Below are 25107 nucleotides of genomic sequence, written 5' to 3'. Positions count from 1 at the left end.
AAGTATTTTGCGTAAGTTCTAACTTATAATCATCCTGAAAATCCATTTAAATTTCATGTAAATGTAAAGAAGGGGTGCATAGTTTTGCAATGCAATATATTCCTATTTTAGTGGGAGGAAATTGAATTTCCTTTACCTTCAAGGGACAGCTCAGCCAGTTTAAGAGGCAGGTCACCAGGATTCACTCCTGCTGGAGACCCAAGGATATCAGGCAGGGCATTTCTCCTCCCGGAGCGACCCGAGGAGGCAAAGTCCAACACTGGCTCCACTTCCGTCATCCCAGGACCCTTTCACAGGAAGGACAGGGAGCAAGGACAAAAGATTATTCGTTAAAAGTGATTTCTTACAACAAGACGGTCTGATTTGGACAGAAACTACAGATGAAAATTGACAGGGTGTGTATTCAAATAAACACTAAGAAAGCTTGTAAATTAGAGCAATAAGTTTCATCAGAGAGGAATGGGAAACATCTTGAATTCTCTTCCTGTAGTAGAGGAAAAGTAAAACTATGTATTTTTCTTTCTATGTCAGCAATACCAGTGTGTGTGCTTCCTTCAGTAGTTTTATATTGAGTAAGTTTAGCAAAATAAACCTGAACATTATAAATAAAGATAGTTAACAAAAATATGAAGAGGGGTGAAATCCAGGTCTGATAACACTGCAGATATGCCTTTAATTTGAAACTCAGGGCCTGACAGTGAAACTTAAATGTACCTAGAGGAGGATGTGTGTCTGGTTTCATGGCAACCAGCAGCTGGGGAGTCCGCTCCAGGCTGTGCTGGTGACAGGCAGAATTACATCCCTCGTCTCCAACACGCTAACACCAGAACCTGTGGCTGTTGCCATGGTAACGGCGTGGGGGGAGAAAAGCACCACTGGCAGGTAAACACACAACTCTTTATTTCACACTTAATGTTCTCAGACTCCTCCTTTTTGTTGCTTCACAGAACCACAGCGCTGTGTGTCTATTTCCCTTTCTTCATGCAGCCCTACAGACAGACTGATCTGGAGATAAAAAGCCTCAGCTTGACCATCTGTTAGCCTCTGGCAAGCCCTTCTTACAACAAGAGGAGCCATGATTCCATTATTAGTAGCATCCACACTGTTGTCTTCCTGTTTGTAGTTCCTGTCCTGTTTGCTCTTCTGCCATTTTAACCTTCATATATAAACACAGTCAGTATTTGTAAGTTTTATGCTTATTGATTTATTTACATTTTTTTGCAAAATAATTTTCCCCATAGACTCAGATTTCTTCAATTCCTTCAAAATAATTCTCTGTAAAATCTGCTTCAGTATACTTGATTTGTTTTTGTTTTTTATTCTCCTTTTAGCTACTGTCTTGCTGATTCTAGTTTTCAGCTACTGTTTGGGTAATTTCAGCTTTTAAGTATGGTTTTGTTCATTTGAACTTTTAGATGTGTTTACATTTTTACTTCTTACTGTTGTGCTAAATTTTAGACCATGTTCTGATGGTTTGAGAATCCATTTTGAATGTTTTAGCTTTGACAACTCAGTTTCAGCTTCAAATATATTTTCTGTTTTGCTTCAGTCTGCTCACATGTTGACAGCTGAGTTCATAAGAAGACTTATAAAAATGCAGTTTATACCTGGAACATCCTGATAATCATCATGCTGCTACCTTTAGCATTAATTAATTATACTTTTAGAACAACAAAAAACATTTTGAATGAAAGGCCAGCATTGGCACTAACTATTACAGTCTACACTGATGCTAGTGTAGCATTCGTTCACACTGGGATGTCATTTCTGAGAAAGAGTTGATTTCTAACTTAGAAAAATGATAAAAACTGGGCCCTTGTTTGGCCAAGGGGCTGCAACCTGTGGTTTTAGAGCCACATGTGGCTCTTTAATTCCTCTGAAGTGACTCCTTGTAACGTTGACCGAACATGACAGGAACCTGAGTCAGTTTTAGACTGTACTGACAACAGAAAGCGTAAATGTAGCAGTTTAGCCATCCAGATTTTTGCAGCATCTGCATGGAATACTGTAAATGATCTGTGTGCACACATCTGTACCAGCATCAGCTCAAGATGGATTTAATTTTCACTGAAATGTCTTTAAAAGACAGTTTTACTTTTGACTTAATATTAGCCAAGTGAGACCGTTTTTTAAAGTAACCAGAAAATTAACAGTTTTCAACAAACTTGAGGCAAATTGTTCTAAAACGTTTAAAATAGTTTTGTGCACAAACTGGAAATTAATAGATTTAAATACATCAAAATATGCCATATTAACAACAGCAAGTTATTCTTTTAACAAAAAAACTTGCTTCTTATAAATGCCTAATATTGAAGCAATTTAGGTAAAGAAAGATTAAAAGAAAAAAATGTATGAAAGAAAGTGTATTTTTTGTGCAAAACTGTTTTGCCTAGACATGTAAAAATATCAAAAACATAATTAAAGTGACACAATGCAACATAAAATGTGCTAAAAACTAAAATAAATATAGATAAATACACTATATCACCACAAGTATTTATCCAAATCATTGAATGAAGGCGTTCCAGTCACCTCCATGGCAGCAGGTGCATAAAATCAAGCACCTAGGCATGCCGACTGCATCTACAAACATTTGGGAAGGACTGGATCGCACTCAGGAGCTCAGTGAATTCCCGCTTTATACCGTGATTCAAGGATTCAAGGATCTTTTATTGTCATACCAGCTCACACTTGCATGTTTGTGGTACGAAATTCAGACTCAGGTCCCAGTTCAACAAGCCTAATAAATAAATAAATGAATACATATAAAAGAGTAAAAGTATAATGAAAAACTGAACTAAGTGCGTTTGTTCGAGTTCAGCAGTCTGACAGCTGCAGGGTAGAAACTGTTTCTGAGCCTGGTGGTCTTGCTCTGAATGCACCTCAGCCGCCTGTCTGAGGGGAGGGGCTGAAACAGACTGTCTACAGGGTGGGTGGAGTCCTTCGTGATGCAGAGCGCCCTCTCTCTGCTTTGTGATGTGTAGAAGTGAGAAGACTGCTCCCTACAGTCCTCTGTGCAGCCTTAATGACCCTCTGCAGAGCCATCCTCTCAGCAGCAGTGCAGTTTCCGTGCCACAGGGTGATACAGGTGCAGAGAACGCTCTCCAACACACAGCGATAGCAGCTCCTGAGGAGCTCGCAAGTCCAGCTCTCTGCACCTTTCTGAGGAAGTAGAGACGCTGGTGGGCCTTCCTGACCAGACAGGAAGTGTTGGCGCTCCAGGTAAGGTCATTGGATATATGCACACCCAGGTATCTGTAGCTGGAGACCACCTCCACAGCTGGAGACCACCTCCACAGCTGCTCCTTCAAAGTACAGGGGAGGAGGACACTCGTCTCTGAAATCCACCAACATCTCCTTGGTCTTCTTCACATTGATGCAGAGGTTATTTTCTTTGCACCACTGCACCAGGAGTTCCACCTCCTCTCTGTATTTGGACTCATCATTGTTGGAGATACATCCCCTCCTCCTGTGTCGTCTGCGAACTTCACTATGTGACAGTTGGGGTGTCTCGCTGAGCAGTCATACATTAGCAGAGTGAACAGGAGGGGGCTCAGCACGCAGCCCTGGGGCGAGTCAGTGCTGAGGGTGATGGAGGAGGAGACGGTGTTGTGGATCCTGACAGTTTGAGGTTTGTGGGTCAGAAAGTCCAGGACCCAGTTCCCTAGTGTGGGATTCAGTCCAAGAGAGGAGAGCTTCTGCATCAGGGTCTGTGGGATGATGGTATCAAAGGCTGAAGAAAAATCCAGAAAGAGCAAACGGATGTAAGAATTTCTGTTTTCCAGGTGGGTGAAGGCTGTGTGGACCACCGATGAGATGGTGTCATCAGTGAGGCAGTTCTTCCTGTAGGTGTACTGATGTGGGTCCACAGTGATGTGGATGGAGTCCTTGATGTGGGTCATTACTAGCATCTTGAAGCACTTAATGACTACCGAGGTTAAGGCTATAGGTTGGTAGTCATTCAGGCCTGTCACTGTGGAGCACTTGGGGACAGGGACAACAGTGACAGTCTTTAAGAAGGTGGGGACAGACACCAGTGACAGTCAGGTGTTTAAGATGTCTGCCAACACCTCAGACAGCCGGTGTGCACAGTCCCTCAGTACCCACCCTGGGATATTGTCAGCGCCTGCTGTCTTATAGGGATTGATTCCCTGGAGGGTCACGCAGAGGGGTGTGTCACCAGGTGGTGGTATAAGTTTGGTGCTAGGGGCCGGGTTAGGATCCTCAAAGCGGGCATTGAACCTGTTGAGTGCATCTGGCAATAAGTAGTCCTTTGGCTATTGTGCATCCCTGATGTTGTTGTCCGTGATGAACTTGATGCCCTTCCACATGCTCCGGGGTCGTTGGTTGTGAAGTGACCTTGAATATTCTGGGCGTATGTGGCTTTGGCCCCCACAATGCCTGCAGTCAGTTCTTTTCTCGCTTCTCTGAGTACTGATGACTCACCTGTCCTGAGCGTCCCTAGCTTTCAGCACAGCTCTCACCTCAGCATTCAGCCAGGGTTTCTGGTTTGGATAACAGGTAACTTCCTGGTGATGGAGATGACACCAAGAACAGAGGAGGTGTGTTCCTCCAGGTCCACCTCTCCCTCATATGTAGCCGCCTCTCTGAAGACCTGCCAATCTGTGCACTGGAAACAGTTCTGGAGCACAGAGGCAGCATCCTTGGGCCATACAGTGACCGTTTACTTTGTTGGCCTAATCGGTTTCATCAGCAGACGATATACTGGCACTAGCAGGATGGAGATGTGATCAGAGAGGCCAAGATGGGGACGAGGAAGAGCTCTATGTTAGTGTTCATACAGTCTAGAGGGTTGTCTACCCGTGTGGGAAACGTGACATGCTGATAAAAACTGGGCAGAGTGTCCTTCAGTGTTACGTGATTAAAGTCCCCTGCAACCACGTAAAACTCCTCCGGGTGCTTTATCTGCAGTGAGCGAATGGTGTCATACAGCTCCTTTGATGCTTTGTTTGGATTTGGATGTAAACAATGGTGACGAACACCACAGTAACCTCCCGTGGCATTATTACTGCCGACATTGCACAGTCAGACGTTCTATGGCTTCAGAGCAGTAGCTTTTTACCAGTCCACAGTTCGTACACCAACCTTCATTCACGTACATACAGAGTCCTCCTCCCCGTGTTTTCCCTGACTGTCAGCTGCGGTCCGCTCGGAACAGCTGATGGCCGTTAATCTAGAAGGCTGAGACCGGCATGTTGTTGTTAAGCCAGGTTTCCATCAGGCAAAGAACAGCACAGTTCTTCATCTTTGTAGAAACACTCAGCATCAAACATAACAAGTCCTCTTTGTTAAAGAGTCAGCGGACATTGGCCAGAAAGAGTCAGAATGGTGGTCTTCTAGCTTTTAGCTGGGCCAACACGCCCTTCTGCTTTCCCCTCTTCTGTTTTTGGGGACAGTGTTTTCTTTTGACCATTGCGTCCCAGACTATGCAGCGCCAATCTGTTGTCCTAGGAGCCACTGTCTACAGAGTACAGATTTCAGCATTGATGAAATACTAATAACAAAACTGTCTCTGATGACCATCAGTTTGTTTAAGCTGTACTTCATTCTTGTATTTAGCACTGAACTAATGCCTAAGTTTGCCTCATAGCTATTAAAATAATTAAAATAAGGCTTAATCTTTGGAGCTAAAGAAGCCGCTGAATCTCTGTGCGCCGCCATGGTAACAATAGAATAGGATACCACCTATCCAATAAGTCCAGTTGTGAAATTTCCTCACTACTAAAAAGTCAAATATTCCACAGTCAACTGTTAGTGGTTATATAACAAAGTGGAATCAATTGGGAATGACAGCAACTCAGCCACAAAGTGATATGCCACTATGTCACAGAGCAGGCTCAGAGGATGCTGAGGCACACAGAAGTCACCAATGTTCTGCAGAGTCATTAGCTACAGACCTCCAGACTTCATGTGGCCTTCAGATTAGCTCAAGAACAGTACATAGAGAGCTTCATGAAATGACTTTCTATGGCTGAGCAGCTGCATCCAAGCCTTACATCACCAAGTGCAAAACAAAGCGTTGGATGCAGTTGTGTAAAGTGCGTCGCCACTGGACTTTAGAGCAGTGGAGACGTGTCCTCTGGAATAAGGAGTCACGCTTCTCTGCCTGGCAATCTGATGGACGAGTCTGAGTACTTGTCTGACTGCATTTTGCCAAGAGTAAAGTTTGGTGGAGGGGGGATTAATGTGTATGGTTGTTTTTCAGGTCTCGGGTTTGGCTGCTTAGTTCCCGTGAAAGGACCTCTTAATGCTTCAGCATACCAAGACATTTTGGACAATTTCCTGCTCCTAACTTTGTGGGAACAGTTTGCGGATGGCTCTTTCCTGTTGTGCAACAGGGCACAAAGCAAGGTCCATGAAGACATGAATGAGACATGTTGTGGAAGAACTTGACTGGTCTGCACAGAGTCCTGACCCCAGACCTTCTCATCCAACATCAGTGTCTGACCTCACAAATGTGCTCCTGGAAGAATGGTCAAAGATTCCCATAAACACTCCTAAACCTGTGGAAAGCCTTCCCAGAAGAGCTGAAGCTCTTATAGCTGCAAAGGGTTGGCCAACATCAAATTAAACGCTTTGAATTAAGAATGGGATGTTACTCAAGTTCATGTGAGTGTGAAGGGAGACAAGCGAATACTTTTGGCAATATAGTTTAAATGAAGTTTTATAAATTGTTTTATCTTAGTTTTAAAGGTCAGGTAGATTTTGTGGTTCTATGTCATTTTTATTTAATAGGAGAGATGGTAAAAATGTCTCCTTCAGGTGTAAAGGTTGCAGAACATCAACAATTGTGTTAAGAACATTTCGTAACTTTCAGTAACATCCTGGATTAAACCTTGAACAGACAGTGACCTGTTGTGTAAACGGGTTTATTTTAACTTGTAATCCAACAAGTAGGGGAGAGGATTATCTGGTTAAATTGACCTACTTACTATAAGATCTCAGTTGTGTACCTTCACCTCAAGGATAAGGGACCCTCTTTTGAGGACCAAAATGTTTATATTTTGGACAGAAAAGACAGCTGGTTTGAAAGGGGGGGTGAAGGAAATCATTCATGTCAAATGAGAGAAACCAACTTAAAACAGAGGCGGAGATCTCAGAGTCCAGCTTTCTAAAACTTGCCAAGCTTGATATTCAGTCATTTCCCCTCTAACTCACACCTTCATACATGTGGCCTAAACATCTCTCTGTGAGCCAGACAAACAAAAACCCTAATGACCCTCAGGTGGGAGGGGAGCAATTTTAATCTGCATGTAAATTCAGTTGCATAAACGGAGTATCTCATGCAGTTTAAAGCTTGGAACCCCACGTTTCCGGATGTTAAGTGACATGTTTTCAACTACAGAATCTATGAACTACTACAGCTTCAAAATTAAAAGAAAAATCTGTATATTACCATATTTCTATTTTAACTTTGAAATTGAAGAACTTTACTTCAAATCACACAAAAACAAAAAAAAAATACACTAATATAACACAACATAAACTGCTAATGTAAACCAATATTAAATTTCCAGCTTTTTACTTTTTACCTTTGCAAATTTATTATATTTCACAGACAATTATTTTTAATATGACAACAATCCAATAAATTTTAAATAAATCCTTTAAATTCTACACTTACCAGCTACTTTATGAGGTATGCTTATTCAATTACTGGTTTACAGAAATAGCAAATCAGCCAATCAGATGGCAGCCACTCAATGCATTTAGCCATCTAGAGGTGGTAAAGATGGGGGATTTAAGTGACTTTGAATGTGGCGTGGTTTTTCTTTGTTGTAGAGTGGTCTGAGTATTTCAGAAACTGCTGATCTACTGGGATTTTTACAGACAACCGTCTCTGGGGTTAAAAAAGAATGATCTGAAAAAGGGAAAATATTTAGTCAGTGACAATTATTTGGACAAAAAAGCCTTACTAATGTCAAAAGTCAGAGAAGAATAGGCAGACTGGTTAAAGATGACATAAAGGCAACGGTAGCTCAAATAACCACTGGTTACAAACAAACCATCTTTGAACACACAACATGTCCAACCCTGAAGCAGATGGGAACACACTGGGTGTCACTCCTGTCAGCTCCTGTCACAGACTCACCACAACCGGACAATAAGGGATTGTAGAAACACTGCCTGGTCTGAACCAGCCACCAGATCTCAATCCAACCAAACACCTTTAGGATGTGGTAAACCATGGATGTGCAGCTGACAAATCTGCAGCAACCGTGTGACGCTAACATGTCTATATGAACCAGAATCTCTGAGGAGTGTTTCCAACAACTTGTTGAATCTGTGACATGAAGAACTGCTAGAGTGGATCTAATAAAGTAGCCTGCGAGTGTAATGTTATTGTATAACAAAACTGTGAAAAGGGAATAATTTCTGTGTTTTTATATAAATGTATCCATATAAGACATCTTGCTTTATTATGACCATTTTCACAAAGCTTTTTTCACCAGCTTTAAATGTATAATTGTAAACTGTCAAACAACAACAACAACAACAAACAAACAAACAAAAACAAAGTTTTCATAATCAAAACATAGCCATAATTAATTTCATATCTGCACAGTGGTGCATCTGGTAAGCAGTGTTGTTTCACAGCTGGGTCGGGGGCTAACCGGTGACTCTAATTGTCCCGGGGTGCGAGTGTCAATGGTTGTTTGTCTCTGCTTCAGTGGTCTTGTGTGTCACATGTGTCAAACTCAAGGCCCGCAGGCCAGATCTGGCCTCTGGTAACATGTTATCTGGCCCCAAGATAACCTTTAAATTTCATGAGATCTAGCCCTTCAGGGAAAACATTGCTGATCAATGATTTTATTACACAGCACAAGCTGGATTTTGTTTTTAACAGAAACCTGGTTAAATCACAATAGCAGTGCAGCTATTCTAACTGAAGCAGCCCCACAACTTTACCTTCATGAGTGAAGCTAGATTGCATAAAAGAGGAGGGGGAGCAGTTGTTTTGTTTAACAACTCCATACAATGTAAGCAGATGTCTTATGGAATATTTGCTTCATTTGAATATGTAGCCCTCCAATTAAATTCTTGCACTCGAGTGTTTCTGAATATATACAGACCGCAGAAATACTGTGCAACCTTTCTGCTGATTCTGCTGAACTGCTGTCTATCATCTGTGTTGACTTTGACTGTATAGTCATTGCTGGGGATTTTAATATTCATTCTGACAACCCTCATGACAGAGAGACCAAAGAACTGTGTTGTATCCTTGATGATTTTGGATTAACTCAGCATATCACAGAGCCTACACACAGCAGAGGGCATACTTTGGATTTAGTCATTTCCAAAGGCCTGAACATTTCTAAGGTTAAGGTGACAGATGTTGCTCTCTCTGATTCATTCCTGTGTTTTCTTCGCGAGTACTATTGCTATTAACAAAAATGTCCAGGCAGAAGTTATCAAAAAAACGGTACATCAGTGAAAATACTAGCGAGATATTTGCCCAAGCTTTTCTATCTGCACCATCCCTGTCTTGGCTTTCAGTCAATGAGCTTGTAGATAATTTCATAGATAAAACTACACATATCATTGGTGCCATTGCTCCCATCAAGGTAAAAAAGGTTAATGCTAAAAGGAGATCCCCGTGGAGAAACGCTACACTGGTTAGAGCAGAAAGAAGAGAGTGGTGGAAAACTAAACTGCAGGTTCGTTATGAAATCTATAAAGACAGACTGAGTACCTATAACTTGAAACTGAGAAATGCAAGGCAATCATTCTATCCAATTTCAAACTTAATGCCATTAAATAGTAATTTAAGCAACACAGCAGCAACAATTGTTTTTTTTTATTATTATTCTTTGACCATGCAGCTGCCGTAAACACAAAAGACAGCAATTCCTGCAATTCTTTTGTTTCTTGTCATCTTGATTATGATAAATGTGTGTATATATATTTTTTCAAAACTGTTGCTAACTTAAAGAAATAAATGACTGAAATTAAAACAACGTGTCTATGAGAAGGTTGAGCTGCTGGGACAGCTGGAAGACAGAGGTGCTGTTGCTGGACATGAATGAGACGGACTGCACACAATCCAAACATGCCACAGCATTCCCAGGTTGGGGGGTTGAATTATACATTTATTTATAGGCCAAACATCTTGAAATGGAAAGTTAAACTAGCTAAAATAAAGTGGAAACGATCATCCTTTAAAAAAGTATCAACGATTGACTCCAATGGCCAACATATATGTCCAATTACCCAATTCAGTTCAGTCAACTTTACTGTCCATAACATTTCATGAAATAGAGACTTGTCTGACATTTGGCTCATAAATACACATAAAACCACTTAAATCTGCAATAAATACAAATTTAAAGTATTGTTAAAACAGTAAAATACACGGTACATTAAAACCATAAAAACATCTCAGTAGGCAATGGTCATTTTTTTATTTGGGGTTATATTTAAAGAGGACCCTCTGTAAGATGGTCACAGCAGAGGGGATAAATTCTCTTTTGTATTTGTTCTTCTTTGTTAAAGGGACCATCAGTCCCCCGGCAGATGGCAGCAACTTGAATGATATCTGCAGGGGATGGGTTGGGTCACTGTAAACCTGGATTGACTTTTTTTGCAGGTCTGCCAGGTCTGTCTTTCCTGATGACTGATTATTTTTCCAGCTCGTTTGACCACTTGGGACAACTTGTTTCTGTCTTTAACTTGAAGGTTCCCATACAATGAGACCAGATAATACTTTCAATTAGTAACCTGTACACCAACTGCAGTGTGTGTTTGCTGGCGTTTAGGCTCCTGAGCTTACATAAACGATGGAGACGCTGTCTGTCTTTTTTGTAAACACAGTCAGAATTGAGCTGAAAGGTGAGCTTGTTGTCTATATTTGTTCCAAGGTATTTAAATTCAGTCACCTGCTCTACTTACTGCCTTTTTACGATAACAGACCTGGATGCAGGCCTTGTGCAGCAGCTCCCAGGCAAAGTTCCCTGGTTTTACTGCCATTAAGGTCCAGAGAAGTGTCCTCAAACCGGGCAGAGAAGTGTCCTGTGAGCTGGGAGCAGGAGGAGATACCAGTGTGTTTCAGACCAGCAAGCAGGGCAACAGGATCAAGATGCTTGATGACAGACAAGTCTTTGTTGTTATGCTGCCTGTCTTTACTTAAAGTAGGCTAATTAAGCCAAATAAACAACTTACATGTTATCTTTTATACCAATTACAGCAAAACAAAACTTTGTTTTGTTTTGTTTCATTGTTTTGTTTTGTTTTGTTTCATGGAAATCGCTTTAAGACCCTTAACCTGATGTTTAGCTACCATTAGTGGGCTCCCAACCACAGCTTTTGGGATCTAGAAAGAATATCTGGGACCTTTCTTGCATGTTTTTCCACCGATTTAAACAAAACTAGAAAAGTTAGCATTTTCTGTGTAAACACAGTGTGAATGCTGAATGAGTTTGCTGAAATGTGTTAAAGAAGCTGAAACTGAGTTATTAAAGCTAAAAGAAACAAGTTAAAACAATCAGAACACACAAAGACCACAAGCTGAATTAGGCAGAACAGTGAAAAGCTAAAATTAGCAGAACAGCAGCTAAAAGCTAAAATGCACAAAACAGTAGCAAAAAGAAAAAAAACTAGCAGAACAGTTACAAAAAGCTAAAACCAGAAAAACAGCAACTAAAAGCTGAAATTGGTAAAAGAATAACTTAAAGAAAATAAACAGAACAACAGTAGCTAAAAATAAAACAAGCAGAATGGTAACTAAAAGCAAAAAGTAGAAAAACTGTAAGTAAAAGCTTAAATCAGGTAAAATCTAAAACTAGGCAAACCACAGCTGAAAGCTAACATCAGCAACACCAAAGCCAAAAGGGCCGAAGAAGACATAAATAGAGCAAGTATGTTGAAGCAGATTTCAAAGGAAACAGTGTTTCTTAAACAATTTGAGAGATATCAGTGTTTCTATGGGCAAATTTTAATAATTGTAAATATTTCAAAAGCATAAAGGTAAACTGTACAGAAACTATAAACTGGAAGTCTCTGAATGACACATCACAGAGATGAAAGCAGGTCCTTCCGTCCCCTCTGCCCAAGAAGAGGATCAGTGCGATCCAGATGTTTCTGCTGCTGCTGCACAAACAGGTCTGAACTGTGGACTCGTGTTGTTCAGAGGTGCCATACTCAAAGTTACATATTAATAGGTTTTATTTCCAACACAGAAATATTGTTGCAACTGGAAGATAAAACGGATAAGGGCAGATTTTCACCCTTCAGAATATTTAAAAGCTATCTGATGCAGAAATGATCTTTTAATGTAGATTTAACAAAAGTGTATAAATTGGATAAATAGCGCAGTCAAACTGTAAATTTTACATTTTTTCTAATAAAACCATTTATCAATGAACTCTCACAAACAACTCTCGGGTTTTAGTTGATCAGTATTCTGCGATCAGGCACGTAATTATGTCCATCCCTCAATACATGGTTCCTATTTAACATATTTCAGTTGAATCAATTAGTTATAAATCAGACCTTTTGAAAATGTCACCTCTGTGAAACAATCAGTCGTTATGTTAGAGAGAATCATGTTTTCTTTGTTCTCGACAAATTATTGTAAAAATAGCAAGACAACTGCAAAGAAAAAGTTTACAATACAGATGCTAAAGTTACCAACACCGTACCTGACATTAGTGGAACAAATGCAAAAGCTAAATTCAACAAAACTGACCTTAAAGCCAAAATTCACAATACAGTTGCTAAAAGTAGCAAAACAGCAACAACATTTTGCAAAACAGGTGCTAAAAGTATCAAGACCACATTTAAAAGTAGCAAAACAGATGCTAAAGCTAACATAACTAAATTGTAGCTAAAACCTAAAAGTAGCAAAGCACTAGCTGAAAGCTAAAAGTAGCAAAAAAGATAGATGATCACCAAAGGTACTTAAACAATTGCTAAAAGTAGCAAAGCAGTAGCTGAATTGTAATGTTGAAAAATTATAGGTAACAGTGAAAAGTAGCTAAAAGCTAAAAGTAGCAAAACCATAGCTAAAATATGAAGTAGCAAAATAGTAGCTAAAAGCTATAATTAGCATTAGAAAACAAAAATAAAATAATTTTATTTTAAATAAAGTCAAATACTTTGAGCAGTAGCAGGAGTTCAAACAGCTGAAGCCCTAGCACACTGTTTCCGGTTGAGTTGAGCATTTTGATATGAAGATGAATGGTTTAAACAGCACAAAGTTTGTGGAAACAGGCTGCAAATAAAATCTTACAGGGAAACAACAATGTGAATGCTGAGTCAGCACACATCACTGTGAGTGCTACTAACTAGTCTGTCATGTCTCATAAGAAACACTTAATGAATCCCTGAGGAAGTATCAGTCAATAGCTTAACAAGAGCAAATTAGAGCCCTGTCCAATGTGTCCATGCAGGATGTCCCCCCTCCCCCTCAGTCAGCTGAGGTCACTGCAGCCAGCACAGATGACACAAGTTTAAAATGAATAAATAATGCCTGAGATTAGGTCCCTGACTATTTTTAGTCCCTCTTACCCTGTGATTACTGCCCGTCCTTCTCCCCACTTTTTTCACTGTTATCCTAAAGCTTAACATGATCCAGCTGCCATGGAAACGGCACCGTTGTTACGAAGGCAGTTAAACAGTGGAGGAGGGGTGCCAACAAGTAAGCAGGCTTATTTCCTATGACATTTGTATTGTTTTTATTTCCCTTAATTATAAAGATGTCTTCAATTACTTTGTGTTATCTTAATTTCACAGGAAAATGGAATCAGTGCAAAGCAAAAATAAAAATATATAAAGAAATTAAAGACCTAGCATTATGGAAGGAATGCATATTGCCCACCACAGGTTTAAACTAAGATCCTGTGCTAAAAGGGAAGTTGGAGCAGCTTTGGTCAAACCTCATAAAAACAATATGTGCAATCTCATGCAAATATCACAAGATGTCATGCTCAGACTGTATTGGAAATGACTTTCATCTACCACTGCAGCTCAATAAGTGTAAAACTGACAGAGTCATAGGCATTTTTGTTTGGCTAATGTGGACTAGCTGTGGTGACTATCTTGAATTGGGTTGACTCCAAAAGTTAATTAGTTGTAGACATACATCCATTCATTACTTTCTGACAGTGTCATTAAAATGCATCCAGTGGTTCATAAGATATTTTGCAAACAGGGTTGACTTCAACAGTTAATGGTTAAGTTTTAAGCAAAGATCTTGTTCAATATGTAGCACCTTATGTATATGTTGTAAATGACTCCAAGCTACAATGAACCAAATATCAGTTCAGCTCAGTTTATTTATATTGTGCCAAGTCACAACAAAAGTCATCTCAGGGCATTATACAAAAACATTTAATATATTCTAAAAGCCAATAAAGTAAAGTTATCTAAGGAAGCCAGCAGTCTCCTATCCTGGGCAGCAGACTGGAGACAGTGGAAAGGAAAAACTCCCCTTTAACAGGAAGAAACCTCCAGCAGAACCAGGCTCAGGATGGGCAGCCATCTAAATATCTTATTCTTTTTTTCCACAAGAAGACATTGAGGAGCAAAGTAGCAATTTGAACAAAGATGGAGCTCTCAAAGGACCAGATGAAAAGATTAAAAGCACATCCCCCAAATTTTGGAACAATATCAGCAAAACTAGTTTATAGTCATTTTGTGTTTTCTAACATCAATTAGCTGAAGAAGAAAAAAGGGAAATTGAAATTTTGACTCCTTTTGATGCGAAGGAGCAGTGGCACTACGAGCTCCCTGTGGATGACAGAGCTCCTGAGCCTAGCTACCCTATGGAGTAAGCTCATTTAAGCCACTTGTAACCGGGACTTTGTTCTTTGGGTCACGATCTATATGGCATGACCATAGCTAAGATTTGGAACATACGTGGACCAGTAAATTGAGAGCTTTACCTTTCAAATCTCAACTTCAGGCAGACTGAAGCAAAGTCAATTGCATGGATCCATCTCCCACTTTATCCCAGTTGTCTATATTGTCTAAATATTGAGTAATTATAATAGCAAGAACTTTACGATCTTTCTGTGCTTTTAGATGCCACAAAGGCCTTTGACCGTGTAAACCACAGAAAACTATTTCTAAAATTGAGTCAAGCTGGTGTGCCTAAATACATAGTTTGTGTTTTTGGTATGCCAATCAAACCATGTAGTTTGAGTGGGACAACTGTGTGTCTGTACCCTTCTGGGTCAGTAATGGAGTCAGATAAGGAGGCATTCTCTCCCCTGCATTGTTCAATTTTTATATAAATGACCTTTCTAGGCAGTTGAATCTGTGTAAAACTGGCTGTATGGTTGGAGACACAGGTGTAAACCACTTGATGTATGCTGACGACTTAGTGGTTTTTAGTCCAAGTTCAGAAGCTGTGTGTTCGGCTTATGGGGAACTACACGATGTTAAATTCAATCCATCGAAAAGTGTAATTCTGATATGTTGCACTAAAGAAGATAAACATAGGGTTTTTCCCTAACTTTAAACTGTCTGGGATCTTACTGATCGTTTTAAATGAAGTAAAATATCTTGATCATGTGCTGACAGATTGTCTATCAGTTGATGAGGACATTTACTGTCTGTTTATGTTCGGAAATTTGGATATTATTCTGATGAAGTTAAACTGAACTTGTTTAGATCATATTGTGCCTCACAGTATACGGCACACTTATGGTGCAATTATAAAAAAAACAAAGCCAGCCTTCAGAGATTGAAGGTGGCTTATAATGATGGATTAAGACTTTTATTAAAGAAGCCCAGATGGAGCAGTGCCAGTGAACTGTTTGTCTGCTAATGTCAGTAAGATATACATCTGTATCCTGGAAACATTGGTATGACTGCCTCCTAAAAGATTAGGAGTTTTTTTTATGTATTTTCCTTTTATGTGCTCTTTTTTCCCTTTTTTGTTATCATGGATTGTTTTTCTATGTGATTTGGACTACCAGTCTGTAATAATATCTATCTATCTATCTATCTATCTATCTATCTATCTATCTATCTATCTAGGTTGGGCATCGAGTCTCGAGAATTAATTAGAACCAGGACTAACATTACAATTCTCCCAGATCCATTCAAAATTTTTAATTTTAATTCCAAGTTTTGACACCAGGAAGAAGAAACCAAAGAACAGAAACAGATGAGAATTCAGCAGGAAGTGTGTACAACCATGGACAGTGTGCTGCAGCAATCAAAAGTAACTGGAGTCGATGGATCGTGTGTCTAGTCGCATCCTAGACACATGATCATTTGAAATTGTTTTAGCAAGAACAATGCGCCTCTCTATGACTTCATTTCAATTTGTGTCAAAAGCACAGACTTCAAACTATACATCTGTTTTTAAATTATGTTGATAGGCCACGTAAAACCAGAGTTATGATAAATAATTCATGCCAGAACTTTTTTTGAAAATCGTCATATTTGAAGAGTGTTAGAGTGAGAAGCAGCAGCACAGATGGAGAGTCTTAAGGAGAAAACTCCCTCATCCTCCATCCGATCTCACCCCAAACCCAACCCAACAAAAAACACACAGCCCTCACCATTCTGAGTAAGACCCAAAGTTATTAGTCAAGTGCCAAAAAGAAAGAGTTGAAGGAAGTTTAGCGGTGACAAAAAACAACAACAACAACAACAAAAAAACAGCAAGCGTGGGAGTTGAGAGTTGTAATATTTAGTGTGTTTGGATTTTAAAGTTGGGTTGTAATGTAGTGTTTAGTGTTACGTTTAGTCAATTTTAAGGTGCATTCACACCAGCCCTGTTTAGTCCACTGTAATCAAACTCTAGTTCATTTGCCTAGAAAGTCCAGTTCGTTTGGGGAGGTGTGAGTGCACAATCAAACTCTGATGCCAACCAGAGGTCCGCCTAAAAACCTCGGTCCCTGTTCGGTTGAAGTGAACAACAGGTTGCTTAAAGGGTTTGGATCGATTGACTCAGTGCAGTGTGAATGAGAAGAACCAGCTGAAAATGGAACAAATGTTGCAATATTGGTCCCCAATCAAACCGAGTCTACCAAACTATCAGGTGTGAATACAGCCTATGTGTCGGAGTCAAACCAATGAAGTGATTTTTGAACCTCAGCCTAGCACCACACTGCAGTCAGTAAAACAATAAAATACATCTTATACCAACACTGAGGCAGCTAACAAGTTATATATAATGTAAAACGGTGGATCAACTCAAATGCAAATACCCAGCTAACATTAGCCCGTGTACTTTTTCTTAGACAAACAACTTGAAATTGCAAACGTTGGTGAGACAGTTCACCAGACTCCTCCATGTTCTACTCCATTTACCATCGCGTCCAAGGGAAAGACGTTGGTGTAACAAATTAAAGAGTGCCACAGAAAGGTTACAGCATAGATTGCCTCTTAAAAGAATTGGAATCGAAAATCATTAAGAACTGGAATCAAAACAACGAATCGACATTGGAAGCGAAATCGTTCAAATTTAAACGATGCCCAAACCTAATCTACAAATAATTAGCTTTGATAATTTAATAATTAACTAATTCTCAGCAGGTGATATGCATTCCTTCAAATAATGTTGGCCCTTTTATTTTTAATGTGTTATCAGAGTCAGCTTATCCCAGGCTACATCACTAGCCTGAAGTTGTGTTTTAATTTGCTTCTTTTTCTCCTGTTTGGAGTTGTTAGGTTGATGTTCGAAGGCTGCAGGAGTGCTGCTGAAAGGACGAAACAAAGATTAATGTTAAAATGAGCCATTTTAAATCAGTTATTAATAGAAAATTGGTTAAGTCTCACTTAAGTTTTGCACCTCACAGAATATGCTCACTGTTAGTGCTCAGAAACAAACCACCTGCTTCCCGCTAATGAGTTTAATGTGCAATAATAACAACAAGCCATCAAACCAGAGGAGGCCAAAGGGCCAAACATTTTCAAATATGAAACAGATTGAAGAGCTTTTCAAAAGGGTCAGAACCAACAACAGAGCACTCAGCTATTTACAGCAATTAGCACACTTGACAGAAAGCTGTAAAGAATGGCTGGCGAGCAGCACTGGCAAAGGCCCAACAACAGAAACAGGGGGCTTTGGAAGATGCAGTTCTTTTTTAGATTATTTACTTTACATAAAGAAATAATATTAACAGTATCCTGCAGATTTGTTACAGTCTAATTAAAATGCATAAAAGTAAACAGCTTCACACATTATTGGATTAGTTTGATCAGTTTGCAGATGTATTAAAGCCCCTCGATGTCAGCTGCAACGCAGAGAAACGAGACGTGCCTGTTTGGCAGCCAGTTGTATCATGCAGTTGTTGCTTTAAAAAGTAGTGTCTGCTTGACTTATTCAATATCCATGACATCAGCCCACAGAAGAGCTAAGTTAGAGTGTTTCACATTTCATTTATTTATATACTTTCTCATTAATTCTTTGCTTCTGTGTTGCTTTTTATTTTGCATCAAGTCTGGGTGAAATGAACTGAAGCAAACACTCACTGGTTTTTGTTTGATTTTAGTTTTTAGTCATTTTAAACAGAAAGCTTTTTCAAGTTTATCAAACTTTTTGATTGACACAGGGCCTGTAGGTTCCTGTTTACAGTTCAGATTAGGTGAAAAGACAAAAATATTACTTTATTTTATAGTGAAGGCACCAGCTGACAAATCTGACATTGCTGTATATATCCTGAACCTGTACCAAACTGTGAGTTAAGTGTACCGTTACACCCCTATTAGACTCCCCCACAAAAAAGAATTTTTCTATAGAAGTTTTCCTATTGAAGGCGAGGTATTCTGAAGAGTTGGATATTTATTCATCAAGCTTTTTCAATCGCTTATAGTCTGACCCCTCCAATGAGGCAAATGGCCACGGGAGACCCTCCCAGAGACTGAAGCCCTGGACAACATAGCCTCTAGGATCATAGGTCCACTCAAACCCCTTTACCATGTCAAGGTGGCAACTTTGCAGGAGAGCTTTGTGGCAACAGGCAAGAATTTTAACCTGTGGCCCTTACATCTCCAGTCCTTTTTATATATGACCCACTTACAACCAGACTTGAATAGCCCTGGTCTAAGGTCTGAGAAGACTCATGAGGAATCAGACAGGAGAGAATTTGTGGCAAAAATATTTTCTTAAAAATATAGTTAAAATCTTGTCCCGGGATCTCGTCTCAAGAGAAGAGTGTCTCGTTACAGCCCAATATAATTTATACATTTAACCAGACATTTGTTTCAATACACTCAACCTGAAACAACTATAGTATTGAAAGTATTTATTAGCCAGACTCATGTGTTTGCAGTAAAACTGTGACAATAAATATTTGATATCCAGTGACAGTGGAACAACACCAGGACACGAGTGCTGCTGTCACATCAATACATCAGCACACAGGGTGCGGTTCGAGTGTCACCAAGGCCGTTCTGTACCTCGGGCACTCTCTGAAGTAGACCATCGTGTCAGCAGAGATTCAGGTCGGGCGGCTGGAGGTCCACGTGTTGCTGTGGCACGCTGGCCACCACAAACAGGCCTCTGGCACAAAGTGACAGCAGAGGCGTTCTATAGGGCTGTACACACACACACAGCTCAAATAGAATGTTCCATCCCAACACACACCCACACAAATTAGACAGAAAGTTCTACACCCTCACACACACATAGAGCACAGAAACAGAGTTCCGCACACACACAAAAATCAGTTCTACACTAACACACACACACAATGCTTTAACACAGAGTTGTAAACAGCTCAGATACGGAGTTCTACATCAATACACACAAAAGTTCTACACACACTGACATTCGATTCAGAGTTTCACACACAATCTACATTCTACACAGGACTTTGCTCTTGGTAAAGTAATAAAACCCATCTTAGAATTCTTTCAGGCGTTGACTGACAGGGTTTCCCCCAGAAAAGAGGCTGAGCCCGGTGGTAGGTGTCCGATCACCGGCTGACCATGATTTAGTAAAAAAAAAAAATATTAAAGTTGAAAATATGGCTATTTATTATGTGATATTGTAAGATATTTCTGCCAAATATTTACACAACTACAGTTTTACAAAAAGGCACTTTTGAAATATTTTTTAAACCAAAATAATTAAAATAAATACTAATTGTTTGCACCTAATTTGAATCCTAATTTAAGTCACATTTATAAATAAATTAAATAAACATAAATGAAAAAGTGCAAACAAAGCACCAACACACGTCTCACATCAAGGCCAATGAATAACAACAGAGAACTCTGAAAAACAGACAGATGCTGTACTGTACTGTGCTTTTTGTGGCACAGGCTGCATGTTGGATCACTACATGGAACAACAAAACAAATCATATCTAATGCTGAATTTAATAGCATCATTTTACTGGTAAACATGGATAATATTTTCACTAAGTACAAAACATGCTTACCATATTCAGTCTTGTAAAGCCACCTGCTGAATTTCAGCTCAACTAACCATTTTTGGTAAAACCCGCTCGTTCCATGTTTATAGCAGCGACCTGCTAACTCCAGCTGAAGCTGAAGGAGGCTCGGCCTCAGGGCTCATTAGAGTCCCGCAGGGACCTGAGCGTGCAGTGGAGGCGTTTATACTTGCCGCTTACGTAGGTGCAGTATTCTCCAAAAAGACGGGGGGCAGTACGCTACGTAACCAGCGGCAAGTTATAAAAGGTGCATGACGCGACACCGCGCAGGACCAGGGACAGCGCGATTCCGTTGCTTTTGGCTCGCACACCCTTGTACAGTGAGGTAGATAAAGGTAGCGGTTTTGGGTGTGCGTGCGGAAAAAAAATGTGTATAAAAAATGACGTATTTATAATAAATAAGTGGAGCTTAGCCTGGCAGCCCGCCGGGCTAATAATACACTGGGGGAAACCCTGGACTGATGTTGATTCTTGTAGTTCTTACCTTGCTGCTTTACATTCAGATATTCAGTTCCCTAATAAATTTAGCTGTAATTAGTTATTTCATGCTTACCAGAAAGGTCATGTAACAGTATGATTGCATGTGAGAGAGTAGGTGGGATTCAAAGCCCCTCATTTCCAGTGTCCATACAATGATCCCAAAAGTCCTGTAAACCGGGTCCTGCTGGGATCAATTCCCAACAACAAGAAAATGCTGTGACACTTAGTCTAGTATTTGGATATCTGTTTGTGAGTTCTACATCAACACACACATATAACAACTTAATCGTCATCGCAATATCAATGTCACAAAGGACTGCTTGGACTGCAGTAAATCAAAGGTCATTATATTTCAAGGACCAAGCATTTATGTTCTGAATGCTAATGATATATTTGGTCCAATGAAATGTCACAGGTCTCCATGCCCACAGCTGGTTTAGATGATACTGATGGCAGAAGAAGAAGTTAGGGAAAGTAAGGGTAATGTGGGATTATCAAAACTGATATTGTCATTGCAACATTAAACAATAGTATTGCACATTATATATTTTTTTCTAATATCATGCAACCCTAAGACACAGGAAGCTCAGATACAAGGTTCTTCATCAACACACACTCAGCTGAGGGAACACCTCTCTGTTGGACTGAAGTTAAACTCTCTAAAGAGCTGAAACAGGAGAGGGCATATGCATGCTTACATCCATGCATACGTACAAACATACGTCTGTCTGTCTATCCAACATCCATCCATTTATCCATCAATCCTTCCATTTATCTGTCCATCCATATATGGTAAATGGTAACGGTTCACACATATTTGTAATCTTTTCAGGTTCTTAAAAGCACATTACAATGTTTCTTATTCACCAAGTTACACACACTCATTCAGTGATTTCTATTATATATATATATATATATATATATATATACACTACTTTTGTTCTCACTCATTCACGTATAAACATATTCTATCTTGTCCATGGTGTAGTTTTTGTCCAATTCAACTGTATTTGTCTACGTGTCTCTTTATTTTTCCTCTCAACCACCAGCCAATCAAGGCAAATTCTGCTGCACCAAAGTGAAGATTCAACACAATCTGCTGGGTTCCTTAGATGGACAACTATTTACTAATTGGAATTTTGTAATGTCCTAATTGTGTTATTGTACTATAACTTAATTGATTCCGTTTGGACTTAATTAAATTTATGATTTGGAATAGTTACTAGACACATGCACTCTAACCAAGGCTGAAACGAAGAATATTCTGATTTCTACTGGCGTGTTGAACAACAATGTAGAGCAGCAGGGCCGAAACCTGAAGAAAAACCACTGACATGCAAACAACAACTGCCCCACTCATGTTCTGTCAACTTCTTCATTTACCACCAAGCATAATGTGCTCTTCACATGGTTGGTGTCTGACAAATGGGTTTGAGATGTTTCTAGGACAAAGGGAACTCTGTGAGCATCTATTGTATGTCCTGATTGGTGGATTGGCTAGATTCCATGAGAATTACACTATATACTTTGTCTCCAGTCAGTCACCTACATTTTTCCTTCCCAACTAATCAGTATAGAAAAGCTAGCAGCAGGATAGATGACACTGATAAAAAATATATATATATTTCCCATAGAGTGTGTCAGCGGTATTCAGGGGGTTAAGCTTATTGTGTTACTCTTCAATTCCACTGACTCTCGACAAGCAGGGCTGCTCAGTAAATGGGCTCAGTTATTTTGAGGTCAGAACATCTAATGTGACTTCTCAAAGAAGAGAAAAAGGTTGCCTCTGTTCCCATTATTGTCCTCTGTCCTCTACATGTCTATATGACACACATGCTGTCTCTCATGGTGTCCACAGCCAGGTGGGAACAGAACTGATGGACAGCTTTTAATGGCAGAAAGATAAAAGTAGCAACAGACAAATGGCATCCAGCACATAGGTCACAGTAAAGGCCAGTGGGCTTTACAGAAGCAGCACCATGGCCCACATTCCTATAGGTCACTGATCAATACAGACAAATAATGAATGACTAGCATTTAGACGGGCAAATTACTGCTTCCATCCTGCAATGGCAAGGCCCCACAATCAATAGGAATTTAATTCAGGGTAGGGTTGTACAATCATCAATGACAGGTTATACTTAGTCATTTTCTTCTTATTTTAAAAAGAAACATCTTGAAAATAAAACTTATTTTTATCACTTTCAGCAACAGTTTGGTACCATTTAGTGGACAAGAAACAAACCGAAGGCAGAGAAAGATTTCCAGCTTCTTATCTTCAGACAGCAAAGATTAAACATTTCTGCTTTTGTAGAAGTGATCACACTTGCTGATTTTCAGTTAATCAATGTACTTGATTAAAGGCATCCAGGGTGCAAATTAGCAGATTAGCTTTTTTTAAGGGGTGGTAAAAATAAAACTTTAGAAGACATGAGTTAATAACCCCAACATCCATCCATCCATCTTCTTTACCCGCTTCTCCATTCCGGGTCGCGGGGAGCTGGTGCCTATCCCCAGCAGTCATTGTGTGAGAGGCAAGGGACACCTGGACAGGTCGCAAGTCCATCACAGGGCCACATAGAGACTAACGAGACAAACAAACAACCATTCACACTCTCACTCACACCTAGGGACAATTTTAGAGTCATCAATGAACCTAACATGCATGTTTTTAGTCTGTGGGAGGAAACCGGAGTACCCAGAGTAAACCCACGTGTGCACAGAACATGCAAACTCCACCCAGAAAGGCCCCAGGTCAGGAAGTGATCCTGCAACCTTCTTGCTGGGAGGCAACAGCTCTAACCACTACGCCACTGTGCCACCATAACCCCAACAATGAATCCTAATTTTGAATTTTGCCATGCATCTTAAACTCAGGAGTGTAAGAGTAAAGACTTGTGAATGAGGGGACAAAAGAAAAATGAAAAAAAAAGATGAAACTGCTAAATGTTTCTTCTGCTGGATGGAAGTCTGAAGATCCCAGGTAGTTTCTCATTGGGATGCATCTGTTGGAAATTAGCCAGTGACTTAAAAATTGCAAGGAAAAAAGGTGAAATCTAAAATCTGTGTGCTACCAGTGAGCTGTGTGACCACGTTTTGCACCTGAAAGTTCTGAAAATCACAGGTTATTTTTGTCTACTTGGCTTGCAAAGCTTTATTTTAGGCCAAGCACAATGTACCCACCTCGGCCTGCTTAGTACCAACCTTGGTAGTCGGCCCCACATTTCTTAGGAGTAGGGGTTATAATCTGGTTTTCAGATTCATTGTGACATGGACATGAATTATTTTGAATTGATTGTAAAAACCCAAAATGTTATTATTATTAAAAGGTAATAATGTCCTGCAAAAGGCTGAACTCTGAAGTGTGGAAGTGCAGCGCCTGGACAGTTTATGGTGTTCTCACAAAAGATGTGTGAGATGCTTCCAAACACTGGCTTTCAATCTAGATGTGCACCTTCTAGATTGAAAGCCAGTGTTTGAAAGTATTCTGGCTTTGATGAAGGTAAAAAGAGAAATGACATCAACAAGAGCCACATTATATACAAGCAGTGTATGCATTTCCTCTCAGAGGAGGAGAGAAACTGCTGGGTGTTGTTGCCACTCCTAACAGTAATATATTTGCTGTGACCGCTGGCGACTATTAGACAAGCAACGATTTGACTCCTTTTATTCATTTAGTTCCCAGAATTTAGTTTGCATTAAAACTGATTTATACTGCAGTGTAGAGCAAGATAATTTGTTTCTTGAAGGTCTGAGAGATTCTGTGCACAGAATTTAGTTTGAAGGGTAATTAGTGATGCAATAAGATGCATCAATAATCCTTTTAGAATCACATCACAGCCCACTGAATTGTAATCGAATCATGAAGTCTAAAGATTCCCACTCCACTAACATTTATCATTTAATATATTGGAGTATATATTTTTAAGTGAAGATAGGAAGATTTGTAACAGTTTTTTAAACCGTCATTGCTCTAGTTTGGAGTTAGACCTGTGGCCTTGGATGTTTTCTGTCATAAGGACAACTCCAGGGCAGGTGTCACAATCAGGGGTGGAAATTAAAAATTTTGTCCACCAGCCATAGTGGCTGGTGGACAAAATGTTTTACCGGCCACTCAAATATTTTACCAGCCACTATTTTTGTTGTGACAAAAAGTAATTTCATATGATGATGATGATCAAGGTGGGTGGAAGCAGTTGTGCTGCCCTACAAGCTGAACAACACCTCTTTCTGGACACTGCATGGAAATAAC

General features: G+C 39.7%; 1 protein-coding gene across 2 annotated transcripts in view; it reads right to left on the bottom strand.

Moving 5' to 3' along the window:
* Nucleotides 1-25107, bottom strand: part of pkib (protein kinase (cAMP-dependent, catalytic) inhibitor beta) — a 40507-nt gene that overhangs the window by 5640 nt on the left and 9760 nt on the right. Inside the window, exons 2-3 of one of the 2 annotated variants that reach the window (XM_025011120.2) lie at nt 715-836; nt 137-287 (exon numbers count right to left, since the gene is read on the bottom strand). In XM_025011120.2, coding sequence (XP_024866888.1) covers nt 137-278 — 142 coding nt within the window. In that variant the 5' untranslated portion in view covers nt 279-287; nt 715-836. The remainder of the gene's footprint in view (nt 1-136; nt 288-714; nt 837-25107) is intronic. The other variant, XM_017438139.3, reaches the window with a different exon arrangement.

This window comes from Kryptolebias marmoratus, linkage group LG5, assembly GCF_001649575.2.
Source record: "Kryptolebias marmoratus isolate JLee-2015 linkage group LG5, ASM164957v2, whole genome shotgun sequence".
NCBI lineage: Eukaryota > Metazoa > Chordata > Actinopteri > Cyprinodontiformes > Rivulidae > Kryptolebias > Kryptolebias marmoratus.
The sequence above is the reverse complement of the archived record's forward strand: the minus strand, read 5'-3'. Positions and strand labels throughout refer to the sequence as shown.